The 13,785-nt window shown below is 44.3% G+C and overlaps 1 protein-coding gene across 3 annotated transcripts in view; it reads right to left on the reverse strand.

Annotated features, from left to right (window-relative positions):
• SLC2A12 (solute carrier family 2 member 12) overlaps positions 1 to 11,479 on the reverse strand; it is an 83,922-nt gene extending 72,443 nt beyond the window's left edge. The window contains exon 1 of one of the 3 annotated variants that reach the window (XM_038526058.1): positions 11,219 to 11,475. In XM_038526058.1, the coding sequence (XP_038381986.1) occupies positions 11,219 to 11,321 (103 nt within the window). In that variant the 5' untranslated portion in view covers positions 11,322 to 11,475. Of the gene's footprint in view, positions 1 to 11,218 lie in introns of all 3 variants that reach the window. The other 2 variants (XM_038526057.1, XM_038526059.1) reach the window with 2 other exon arrangements.
• Positions 11,480 to 13,785: the final 2,306 nt, after the last annotated feature.

Raw genomic sequence — 13,785 nt, forward strand, 5'->3', positions numbered from 1 at the left:
TCCAGCTGAGCATAAAAACACTCAGCCTTAACCATTTCTTACAGTCTTAATTTCCTGGCGAAGGCTCCCAAGTCATGTAGAACTTAAATAAATGTGGATGCTTTTCTCCTCTAATCTGTTTTTGCCAACGTAACCTTCAGCTCTAGCTGAAGACTCACCCTAAAGTCTTACTAGCCAGAACCAGAGGGTTCCATGGTCAAGCTTGGCAAGAGAGGCTGAGACATGAGTACCTGAATATTTTAGTTTCCCCAGATAGGAAAGGCAGAAAAGGAGAAGGGAGTTGGAGCAGCTGGCGGGTTTTCAGTGTCTGACACACCACATTGTAGCCACCTGGTGGCAGCTGGGAACTGCTCTGAGGCCGGGAGGACCCATAGGTATGTACAGCTGATGAGGGAGCAGAAGGCAAGCTGAGGGCAAGGCACAAGCCAACACCCAGCAAGCCCCCAGGTGGGACCAGTGTGACATTCCTCAGGCACTCCTGGTGGCCTGAAAACTAAGGGAAAGGTGGAAAAAAACAAATGGTTAACTAAGAGAGATCACAATCCTGCAAGACAGGAGTCTCCTTCAGTTTACAAAATGTCTTCTTGATTTACAAGGAAAAAAAGCATTCTTATCAATACCCTAACTAACCCAGAAGAGAGCTCCCAACTATCTTCATGTTGATGCTTTACTAGAGGGCAAAACAACTTGACAAAGGCAAGGCCTCCAGTATCCTCTTCAGCACACAAAAGTTCTTTTCAAAGCCCCTACCCCCTTTTAAAGATTTTATTTATTTACTCATGAGAGATACAGAGAGAGAGCCAGAGACACAGGCAGAGGGAGAAGCAGGCTCACTGCAGGGGGCCCAATATGGGACTCTATCCCAGGACCCGGGATCACGCCCTGAGCCGAAGGCACAAGCTCAGCTGCTGAGCCACCCAGCTGCCCCTTAAAACCTCCCTTTCCCTTGCATCCCCCAACTTCCAAGAATATAATCACCACCCATCACAACCCTGAGGCAGCAGCTTTTCCTGCCCATGGGTCCCGTCCCTGCGCATAATACAACCACCTTCTTGCACTGCAGACTTCTCAAGAATTCTCTTGGCAGTGGGCTCTGGACCTCACCAAACTACATCGCAGCTGCTGGCCAAATTTCTGATGTCTGGTAGTTAATTTTCTGATGTGACTCTGTTGGACTGAGGAAGGAATTTTTGCTTCCATTTTTTGGTCCCCTGAGCAGGAATAAGAGATATCATTCCTGCATGATCTCAAGAGGCCAGTAAAGTTCTTTGCCTGTCAAAACCAGTACATGCCAAACTACAGCTTCTGGAAGGCACCATTCCAGTGGCTCATCCGAGCTTTGTCCTTTCTTAACACTGATGTCATGTTCTGGAACACAGCGAGCTGCTATCTTTCCTACCTGCCCGGAGTTGCTGACATCGAAACTGTAGTCCCCAAGAGAGAAAGAGAAGTCTTTGTAACAGGATGGCTGGGAAGACCAGACTGTGGAACAAAACTTCGACTCCCTGCCAGAGCGGCTCCAGGGGTCCATGCAGGTGTCTGCCCTTTAGCTGGCTCCTGAAAATGGTCTCAATTACAGATGCCCAGTGAGAGTTTGTGGAAAGCTGGACATTTTACTGCCTTTTATGCATGAGGCCCATGTTTGCATTTTATTTAGGGTTAAATCCTAATTTATTGATGAATATATCTGGCTCTCATGTATTTGTAATTTTGCATCTCCTTCCATGTGTTTTACAGATATTTTCAACTGACAGTTAAGGAACAGGATGAATCTGGAGAGCAAACCAGCAGCTACCTCACCTAGAGACCTCTGAGGCTTCCTGGATGGGGCTCTCAGTTTGTGTGAGCTGTGGGGAGCTGTGGACATTTGAGGATTAACAAAATCATTAAAAAGGATCCTTGTCCCATCAATGTCCAGTGAGTGTTGAGAAAAAATAGTAACATACATAACTGCACCTTAATATTTCAAATGTATGCAGTCGTGATAAAAACATTTTTTAAAAATTCAAAGTGCCAGTGATTACACAGTAGCTTTCCATCAGCCTGTATTTTCCAATCAACAAATACAAACCTGTGAAGATTATGATGTGAGGATTTAAAGTTGTTGAAGGAGTTGTTAAAGGGATCTACATACTTGAAAATGACTGCGAATCATCCTTGGTGCATTTAAAATTTTTAAATGAGGGAAATAAAATGGGAAGAAACAAATCATACTATAAAGCCTGTGGGTGTAAAGCTCTTAGGAAGGGCACTTTATTTATCAAGCCTAATACCTGGAGGGTCCCCTGGGTATTAAGGGAGAGCCGCATGGGGCATGCTGATAATAAACAAGTGGACAATGGGAAAGAGAGAGAAGAAAAAAGCCAAGAATGTTTTATATACTAATAAACGACAAATGTTGATGTCTGTATGTGGGAGGGAGAGAGACAGACAGAGAGGAAGAGAAAGAGTTCAAGAAAGAATGGCTGGGGGAGCCTGGGTGGCTCAGTGGTTGAGCATCTTAGGCTCAGGTCGTGATCACAGGGTCCCAGGATGGAGTCTCAAATCGAGCTCCCCACAGGGAACCTGCTTCTCCCTCTGGCTATGTCTCTGCTTCTCTGTGTGTGTGTCTCTCAAGAATAAATAAATAAAATCTTTTAAAAAATGGCTAAGAATGCCCAGAAATGGGAGAAATGGAAGCAAAGGTACAGACAGGTTATCAAGTTGTAGGGGAGGAGTTGGGATGGGGGTGGGAAAATGGGGGGGGGGGGGGTAGCCACATAAAGAAATAGGCCACAGGCCTGTGGGTTTTAGAAAAGTTGGTTTAGGGATCCCTGGGTGGCACAGCGGTTTGGCACCTGCCTTTGGCCCAGGGCGCGATCCTGGAGACCCGGGATCGAATCCCACGTCGGGCTCCCGGTGCATGGAGCCTGCTTCTCCCTCTGCCTGTGTCTCTGCCTCTCTCTCTCTCTCTCTGTGACTATCATAAATAAATAAAAATTTAAAAAAAAACTGTTAAAGAAAGAAAAGTTGGTTTACAATAAATTTCCTATGGTGGATTTGACAGGGGAATTTTAAGAATGGGCCCATCAAATATTTAATAGAACTATAGCTCTCTTCAAATCATAGTAATGATCCACAGAGAGCTTGTATGAATGGAATTTGAGAATGTGAAGGAAGAAGGAATGAATGTGAAGGAAGAATTCTCTCATCCTATGCGTAAATTGGAGCAAGGATGAGAGAAAAGACTAGTTGCACGAGGTGAAAATTAAGAATCTGGTGGAAACAGGAAGCTGGTAGAAAAAGTGATCAGAAGAACCACAAGACTCCTAAGGCGTACAGTGTGTGTTTGAGGATGGGCAGAGGGGATTGGCAAGCAAGGAGACCCTGTGGTGGCTGGAGCTACGTTTATTTACATATTAAAGGAATGGTGACCCCAGGAAGCTGGAGGATTTCAAGGTGCAGGTGAGGGTTCTAGGACTCCCTAATTCTATTGCCACTATGATCACTTTCAGAAACTTGCTTGGTTTCCCTAATCTGATACAGCCTCTTCCTAAGAATTCTTCCTCTCATGGTACTTAGCACACAAAGGTTTCTTGATATGGTCCCTGCTTACATCTCCAGATTCCTTTGTCATCCTCTGGCCCCTGGATGAACTCTGTGCTCTTGTCATACAGAAATATCTGTAGATCCCTGGATGTGCTATTCTCTCTTCTCAAAACTTGTATATAAGCCATTTACTCTGCTTATAACGCTCTCTGGAAATGCACTGACCTCAGTTATACCTTCTTGACTCAGCTTCACTCTACTCTCTTCCAGAACCCATTAAAAACTGGCTGAGCTGTCCCCTGGGCACTAGCATAGCATGGTGTCATTTATCTGGCCACCTCCTCCATCTTGGGTTCCCCAATCCCTTCTTTCTCCACCAGTTGGCAATGAGCATCTGCCTTGCATGGATGTCTCTTATTCACCTCTGGACCCAGGATCTAGTATCATGCCTGATTCTTAGTAGACTCAACATTTCCTAAGATGACCTTGTAATTACTTAGATTCTTATCTTTCTCATGAGTTGGTAAAATCTATAGACATGGATAATGTCTTACATGTCTTTCTTCACTCTGAAATATCCAACTCAGTAAGTATTGCTGAATTAAAATGTTCTTTTTAGGGGGCACCTGGGTGGCTCAGTTGGTTAAGCATCTGCCTTCAGCTCAGGTCATGAACCCAGGGTCTTGGGATCAAGCCCCACATCAGGCTCCCTGCTCAGTGGGCAGCCTGTGTCTCCCTCTGCCTATTTGTTCTCGTACTCTCTCTGTCAAATAAATACAATATTAAAGGAAATAAATAAATACAATGTTCTTTAGTGAGGTGCCTGGGTGGCTCAGTAGGTTAAGCATCCGCCTGTGGCTCAGGTCATGATCTCCGGGTCTTGGGATGGAACCCCACATTGGGTTCCCTCTCCCTCTGCCACACTCCCCCTGCTTGTGCTCCTTTGCTCTCTGTCAAATAAATAAATAAAATCTTTAAAATTAATTAATTAATTAACTAATCAATTAATTAAATGTTCTTTAGTTCAGCTGAACACTTAATTCATTTCCCCATTTAACAATTAAGCATGTGCTATGTAACAATACTATGTGTTGGGCACAGACGGTGACAGGTTCATCTGGATAAACGGTGCAATCAGCAAGGTGGTCACTGTTCAATCTGGATTTGATGGTTTAAGATGGTGGTTACCTGTCCCTCCTGCATGTGATCCCTGATGGAAATACAGAGATCAGGCATAGTCCCTACCTCTAATGTACTGCACGGGGTTTTCCAAGCCCACAGTACTTGCAGTCAGTTCAGAACTCTGATAGGAACTAGACTATATATTTTATTTTGGAACCTATAATCTTAAAGCCAAAGACATGTTGCATGGAAAATTAGGGAACTAGCTAAAATAAAATGCAATAAAGTTCTGAAATGAGTGAAACAGGGACCCCAAATCCCACATCAGATCACAGAACAGAGCAGGAAGTAGAGACATCAGGACTGGATGGTATTATAGGTCAAGTGGGCAAACCCCTGGAGTGGATCTTAGGATACTGAGACTCTGCCACATAATACCTATCCATGCTTCCTGCAGCAAGCCCCTTTGCTTCTCTTGGAGGTGCGTGGGCTTAATGGTGAAGGTACAGTCAGGAATCAGAGTGCCTGGTTAGCTGCCAGCTAGCTTGTGACATGTCCCTTAACCTTTCTGTTCCTCTATGTTTTCATTCCTAAGATATAGATAATAACATTACCTACTTCATAAAGTCGTTATGAGAATTCATGAGATAGAACAGTGTGTTGCGCATGGTAATAAGCCCTTAGTAAATGTGTGCTGCAATTCTCTTAGCCTCAGTTTGCTTATCTGTGAACTGGGGATAATATTTGTGAAGTTTTGTTATAAAGATAAGAAGGGATAATAGTAATAGAAGCACTACAATAATCCTTCAACAGAGATTTGTTTAGTCTGAATCAGTGAGATAAAATTGCCATAACAAGGAAGTAAAACTGAAACAGTCTCCCTTACTGATAGCGCAGGAAGTAAAATGATACCTTGTTTCCAGCATAACAATGATGCCTTTTCATAAATTCTTGAATTCCTTTGTTTTGGGCGGTACCTACACATAATTGGGCTTACATCACAAAAAATTGTTCCTGTGATTTTTTGCCTTGGGGTTTCAACAGTTTTGTCTCCCAGTGGAAATTGAAACATTTCATTAGCTTGGGAATGCTCTCTTACCCTACAAATTGATCTTAATCACAACTTTTCTCTCTATTCATAAAAGTCCTGCACATTTGAGGCTGAGATGCCATTTTGGGCTGGCTTCTAAGTTAACATTGCACATTGCTACCAACTCCAGCTTCCACAAAGCGTGGAAGCAGGTGAGTGCAGGAGCACCGCATTTTGGAGAAAATAATATGGATGTGACCAACAACCCCCAGAGCCTAACTATGCCAGGCTGACTGAGTCATTAGTGCTGCCGAGAAACAATTACTTCCATGGGAAGCACCATTTAACAGTTTAAAGATGAATTATACTTGATTTACCCAAGGGAAAAAAAAAATACTCCTATAAGTCAAACAAAGGAACTGTGTTTTTCTCCCTGATATTTTGGCACTTTATAAAGTGAGTAATTGTCCAAAAAGAATGAAAGCTACTAAAATTAAAATAATATGATAATTTATTTTAGTCTCACTATTATGTCTACCTAAATTGTATAGAAAAATTGGTGTATTATCGAGGCATAACTTTTTAGCAGATGCATAAAAGACTGCTGTGACATGGGAAGTAAAATGATGCCAATGAGCCAAAACAAACAAAAATTGAATTTAAAAGAACTCTTATGAATTTATGATTTATTATAAAGGTTATATAGTTGACTCAAAGTTTCAGTTGGGAAATATCTGGGGCGATTTCAAGTCTTTTGCCTTTAACAGAGATTGGGTACTTTCTGAGGGAAGATGGATGAGAAATTATCCTTATCTGGTATTTGGTCCAACAGTCTCATGGGAAGAAGCCCATTTCAATTTTCCCCCTCACTCACCACCATAACTTGGTATCTTTTTGCAAGGCTTTCATCCCCTATTTTATTCAATAACTCATCTTCTTGGGGAAGACAGTCCATGAGAAAAAATTGAACCAGGGAGCCCTCCAATTTAAGAATCCTATACAACCAACATTTGCTCATACAATCTGAGTAAATAGCTATTTCAATGCCTAGAAGCACAAGCTAATTGCACACTAATGGAGGGCCATTAGGAGCTCTCAGAACTTTTTCCACCCTTAGGCTAAGTATGCCTTCTGTTCCTACAATTGAGAAGAAGCTACCTCCAAAACCATATTTAAGAACTAACTGTTCTTGGGGCACCTGGGTGGCTCATTGGTCGAGCATCTGCCTTTGGCTCAGGTTGTGGTCCAGGAGTCCTGGGATGGAGTTCAGCATCTGGCTTCCTGCAGAGACCCTGCTTCTCCCTCTGCCTGGGTCTCTGCCTCTCTGTGTGTGTGTTCTCTCATGAATACATAAATAAAATCTTAAAAATAAAAAAACTATTCTTGAATGAAAAATATAATCCCACATATCCACAGCAATTAAAACCAGCATTCTAAAATTGGCTGAATCACCTTTGATTTACACATGCAAATTGTAGTTTCCTTAGGTAGCTCCAGGGTGAATTCATTGTATTTTGAGGGTATTTCTGTGGTTGTTTTTTTTTTTTATTGTTGTTTTTACCAGCTAATATAAGATCCAGCCCACTAAAAAGTACTCCCTTGAAAATTCACAAACAACATAAATTCAAGACTACCACAAGGTGTGTTCCTGGAATCTCAGAGGCCTCTGCTCCAACTAGCAATCTTACCAGACAGAAGGGTGATGCTAAAAATATTTACCAACTGGGAAAGGGGCATTGGCCTATTCAAAGAGACATGAGCTGTAAAACCGGCTCAGGCACACTGGTGCCTGCTGACTAATTTCAGCCCTGCAGGTCAGTCACATTGCTTAATTAATGGCTTCATCTGTGTCTGCCAGGCCCTGCCACCTGCAGGGTCCCACCAATGCATGTCTGCTGCTGTGGTGGCAAGGGGCAATCTCCCTGCCCTCTCTAGGTCACAGTGATCTCAGTGGGAGACAAGAGCCCTGGCTATGTGAGCCAAACACCACCCAGAGTTTGTGGTGAAACAGGTCCCGCCATGTTTGCTTAGAGGCTTCTCTCTTTCTAGATCTTGGAGAAGTCATTGGCTGGAGCCTCACAGTCACAAAAAGCCTCAAATTTAGACTTTTGATGTAATTTCCAAATGACATTAAATGCACAGTCAGAGCTAAGCTGACTACAGTGAAAAGGGAGATGGTTATCTTTAAATCTGGTCTTATTTCCAGACAAGAGTCTACAGTGTCTCATAGATTAGCATACCTATAAATCCTGTCATTCCCATGGCAATATCAAGCTGCATACATTAATTTGTTATCAGCTATCAACTTATTAAATAACGCCTGTTCTTAAAACACAATAATTTTTTGTCACAGGATTTATCACTCTTTCACTGATGGAAAGCCTGGAAAAAATGGTAATCGCTAAGGCCCCGGGTGTTCCCCAAATGACTGGTTCGTTGTTGTTAGAACCCTTTGTCTCACAACCAAGCTCTGTTAGGAGGTGGAGCTGTTTGGCCAGACTTACTCTTCCCTGGGGATAAGCTTGCTTCTAAAAGTCTTCTCAGCTCTCTTACAAGTAGGCTTCCTCTCAAGCTGCCCAAAGAAGGCTGAGAAAGCTAAGCCGGACTAAATCCAAGCGGGCCTGCTTTAGGCTAACCCTGAGAATCCAAGACTCAGTAAGAGCATAGTAAAAATGCCCTGACCTCAAAGACATGGCCTGCATGAGCGGAGAAGTGATGAACCTGTGGTTTGCTAACCTGGCCCCACCCAGGACCCTGCTCAGCCTTCAGCGATACATGGGTGGAAAGGGAGCAGGGTGTCTCTCATGGGTAAATAAATATATTTTTAAAAAACAAGGGAGCAGGGAGCCACCTGCCACAGGATTTTCCTTGCTCTGCCTCCCCTCTGTCCTCCAGAGATGTGCTAAGATTACCTCTCTTACATATAGATCACCTCTTCAGCTTTTCATTTGTAAAAAGGAGTCTCACAGATTTAAATAAGTTTGAGAACAACTGCCTTTGGCTATTCATCTGATTAACACAAGTGAGCATCTCTTAAATCTCAGACTTTTGAAACACGAAATTGGAAGAGCCTGAGAGACCCACTTCCTGAGATGGAAGAGCAGGCATCAGGCCTCCCAGGCCAGAGACACCGAGGTGAGTTTGTGCCAGCACTGAGTAGACCTGCGCCAACCACACATCTCTCCCTTGTGTGAGATGTTCTAGCCCTGCACTTTCCTAACATCACCTATGTTGTGGTCAGCTCTAGGCATCAGGATTGAGCTCAGTCCTGCCTAGGAGGTCGTTTATGTCTGTAAGCACTGAAAAATTTATTGAAAATATATGCACTTTGAATTATAACTTTTTGAAAAGGAATTTAAGTGTTTTTAGCTTCTAGCCATTGGAACAAAGCATTCTCTCCAGTTTAAGCAGGGATGGCCGCATGAGATCTGCCAACATTTTTCATTGCACATCGAAGCATTAACGGGTGCTATCGCGGAGTTTAGAAATTCTTGTTTTGATTTGTTTTTTTGGCATCCCAAATGATTTAATTATCTTGCCCTGAGTTGTAGGACTCTTTCCTCTTTGTGCTTTAATTTTCCCATGTAGGAATATAGAAAAACCTGTATCTTCAAATGCAGGGCAAGTATGATAATTATTGAGCATATTTAAATACTCTGAATTTCCTGGATGAAACTATGAAAGTTTAAAATACAAAGAAGTGAAAAGAAGTATTTGACGAGCGTTATTTTATTAAGCCTCAACATCTTCATAAAACAGACTAAAGTATAATCCCAAACCACAGAGTGAGCTTGCACTATGCATTCGGTCGATACAGATATATGTAACATTACCTTTGGGTCCATCTCAGACAACTTAGGAAAATTTGCACAAGTAGTACTAAAATGTTTTGTATTCATCTAAATATAAACTATAGCACAAATCAAAGTTTTGCTCATTTAAGATTTGGGGAAAACACTTCAGCTTCCTTTTCTACGCAATGAAGTTTCATTAGAATTAAATTTTAAAAATTTTAAAATAACTTACAGTATTTATTCATCTTTCACTTCTTTAGAACATAAACAGTTGCACTTTAATTGCATTTTGTGCATATCTGCAATCTTTCCAAACACAGATACTCGTGACCCCACCTCAGGATAATTGTGCACTTGCGCAGTTTAACCTATTAGGAGTACACAGTGCTTTCAAAGCCCTATCGAAATTAAATAGTTCATTTTTCATTGTTGCTGTAGAGGCCCCCTCAGGACAGAGTTTCTTTTCTTCTTTGTGACATTATCACCAACTATTTAGTGAACACTTTTGTTGATTTGGGCACCTCAACAAGCTCTGCAGCTCAATCTTTCAGGAAGTTGAAGAGAACACTGCGGCTCTCTCCCTGAACCCTCAAATACAAGCCTTCCTGGGCTGCTCAGAGACAAAAAGCACACGTGGAGAAGAGGAGCTCTGCTTAGGAGAGGACTTGGCCACCCTGAAGGGTGACCCCAGGCATTCATTCTTGACCACAAGTGGGAAAGCTGGAGCAAAGTTGAGCAGGAATCAGGGCTGGGAAGGCTGACCGAGGCTCCTTGCTGAGGAGCCTCTCCAGGCCTTCTGGGGGGCGGGGGGGGGGGCGGGGGGGTCACGGACTCAAGCCCCGGATCAGACAAACCCAGGATGCAAACATGACTTTATAAAGCCATCACAAGGTGGAAGGTACATGCCTTTTGTGTCACTTAGTGTTCTGGATTATTCATGAAATTCCAACTGATGGTTGGGAATCTACTTACTGTACGGTGAAGGGGAGCAGAGCTGGGGAAGGCCTTACACAGAATTATCTGTGTTGATTTAATTTCCTATTATGATTCTTTCTATTCCTTTGGGAACTGACTAACAGAGTAGGAGAGGTTAGCCAGGAGCTTGCGCCGTGTTTGTGGGAGTTGTGAATGTGGAAGTCCACGGCCAGGACTTGGTATAGCAAAAGACCACTGAAGTGAATTAAAACTTTGTCAAATTTCACCTCCGGAAGGAAGAAGTATGAAAGGAACCTGAGTTTGAAAGGCCAGTTGGAAAGAGAGCGGGAGCAAATCGAGCAGAGGTTTTAGGCTGGAAATTCATTACAAATTCATGACAAGCATTGGCTGGGAACTTTAGAAAAGAAAGTTGTGTTCATTGATTACGTAACTACTTTTCTGAAGCCTGCTTAAGATACTGATTGAAAACCTGGTGGTTCTGAATGTCCACTTGTGACACACTGTCCACTTGAGGCAATAAATGAAAAAGTGTGTGTGTGTGTGTGTGTGTGTGTGTTTACACATGGGACTCTCTTGCCAGTGACTCTTCCCCAAATGAAAGAGTGACACATTCTGTCAACCCATCGGTGGACCCGACCTGCCGGCCCCGGGGCTTCTGGATCTTCACGTTGCACCTCCTGCCCGCTCCTTCCCACGGGACGCTGTCCCCTTCTCTCTGTGCACGCACCTCGCACGCGCACGTGCGCACACACACACACACACACGCACACGCACACGCACACACAGGAGCGAGAGCGCCCCGCTTTACCTCGGGCCCGGGCAGGCCGCGGGCTGCCGCTGCGCTGCGCCTCCGCCGCCGTGTCCCGCGGGCTCAGCAGCCCGGGGCCCTCGGGGTTCTCCGCAGGTACCATGGTCGCGCGGAAGTCACCGCGGCCGCCGCGGCTCCCGGCCACCCCGGCGGCCCGCTCTGACAGCAGCGGTCACGTTCCCCATGCTCGCATGCTAACGAGGGAGGGGGGAGCTTTGGGCAAAGCCAGGGAGATTTGCAACCTTGTTTCTATTTCCGAAGGCTTTGCCCTTTTCGGTGACACGGGCCGTAGCTATTCCAGGCAGCCTATCACCGGCAGTGGGAGGGCCGGGCTCTGAGGATTGTTTTCGCCTTCAGAGGCCGGGCTGGAAGCGAGGGGTCAGCAGGCTTGGCAACGGAGCTCGGAGCTCCGACCCGCGCTTTGGCCGCAAGCCGGGGGTGGGGGGACAGAGGGGACAGCGGCTCTTGGGCCCCTGCACCTTTGCAAACAGGCAGAGAAGAGAAGCCTGCAGGTCGGAAGGAACGAGGAGAGGGACGGGGCCGGAATGCCCACAGATGCTATCAGTTAATCTTGCAGCACGGGGAACAGTTTCTGCAAAGGCATACCAGAAGGAAAAGTGTGTGTCAGTTGTTCAGCCAGATTGTTATTCCAGGAGTCGTGACACTCACCGTTTAAACAAAGCATAAAACATCTTCACTGTGTCAGCCTGATTTTGCTCTGGGTGAATGTGGTCTGTTACTCTTTCTCTGCAAGGCCTGGCGGGCAAATCAGGCCCCAGGCCCCAGGCCCCAGACCCCGCCGCAGGGACCCAGACCGTGCACATTCTCTGGACCTGTGGTACTCTGGAACCATAGCAAAGCAATCCAGTTTATTCACACATAGTTGTCTTTGAGAGAGGATCCAACCCTGAATCTCCAGTCAAGTTGTGTGACAGTCTGCTTGGGGGAGGAGGGTGTTTCCAACTCAGAGAGACCAGACTAATGACCCATTGTGTGGAGGTAGTGGCCATAGATATCAGAGACAAAAATCAGGGGGGTGAGAAAAAGGATTCCCCTCCCCCCCCCCCCCCCCCCCCCCCCCCCCGTGATTTTTGAATATATTTATACTAATGGTCTTTCAGAATTGTGATAATTTTATCTCCAGTTACATATTTAGCAAATCATGCTTAATGAAAAATCTTAGAGAGGAAATTGGGATCATTTGAAAAAAATCATTAGGAGTGAAAACTAAAATTTATGGAGCATTTATTACGTGCTAGGAATTGTGCTAAGGGCATTAACTCTGATGATTTTTTTTTTAAAGACAATTCTTTCGAGAAAAAAAAAAAAAACGCTTGTGAACAGGTACCCATATTACAGAAGAGACAATGGAGGCTAGGTTGCCCAAAGTTTCGTAGTACGTTAGTTAGTGGAAGAGCTGAGACTGTGAAGCCAGGCAGTCTCATGCCATAGCTCTTTGAAATCCTAGTTTTTCATCCTTGTCCTTCTCAGATTATCTTGGCTTCCTTCACTTTCAACCTTTCTTGATTTTAAGAAGCTGTCAGGAAATATTCCCTTTTGTCCTGGTCACTTCCCTGGACAGAGAGGCAGATCTATGCCATAGGCAGAAGCTGAACCACCCAGGACTTACTTTTGACTTCTTGACAACTCTGAATGAACTTACCATGTGTCCATTGTCTTCGCTCATCACTAGATATTTCTATATTTTTCTTATCCATCCAGGAAATCAGGTAGTGAATGGAAAGAAACCTGTGGTAATTCAATTAGCACTTACTGTCCACCTGCTGTATGTCTGCCAATCGTGCTAGGAATGGGAAGTTTTTCAAACACAGCCCAGCCCCATCCTGATTCAGGGGTGAGTGTTTCAGAATCCCCTAGATCAGCTTGTCCCCACTCAAGTGCAGTGATGCTTCAGTGTTTATTTGTTCCCAGCACATGTTATGATTGTAGGAGAGCAGTTTTTAATCTGTGACATGCAGACTTCTCATCAGCTCTCCATGTTCTCTTTGCTTGCACCTTTTCTGCCCAGAGCCAGTGACCTCACTGGGGGGTGGGGTCATGTTCTCACAGTAGGTAAATTGTATAATGGCTTTGAGGAATGATCCCAGGCCCTGTGTCTCCTCCAGCAGCTTGCTGGCACCACAGAAGTGCCAGGGCGTTTGCTGTCATCTTTGATCAAACATAAGAAAAACTTAATTCTAGAAGTCCTCAGAGTGGCTAGAAGCGACTCTCACCTGGCTTTCTGTGGCCAAATTACACTGGAACTCCTAAGGCATAAACTAACAAGAAGTCGAAAGGAACGAGCAAACAGTGTGACTGACTATACTGCCCCGTGGTATAACTGATTCTGTTCTTCAGGCCATCGTTGACCTGCTGTGAGCCACGGCTGGCTTGGTCTTTCTGTGCTCACCTTACTCTCTTAACTCTGAGAAAAGTTTAGTGGGGAAATTCTTTTCACCCAAGCGACAGGGGAATAGTCTTCTGCCTAAATTTCCTAAAGTAACCTGTACTTCTTGATAGTATTTTGCACATTTATAATTTATACTGTGTGAATTGCTGAGGATTGA

The sequence above is a fragment of the Canis lupus genome, chromosome 1, assembly GCF_011100685.1.
Source record: "Canis lupus familiaris isolate Mischka breed German Shepherd chromosome 1, alternate assembly UU_Cfam_GSD_1.0, whole genome shotgun sequence".
Lineage (NCBI taxonomy): Eukaryota > Metazoa > Chordata > Mammalia > Carnivora > Canidae > Canis > Canis lupus.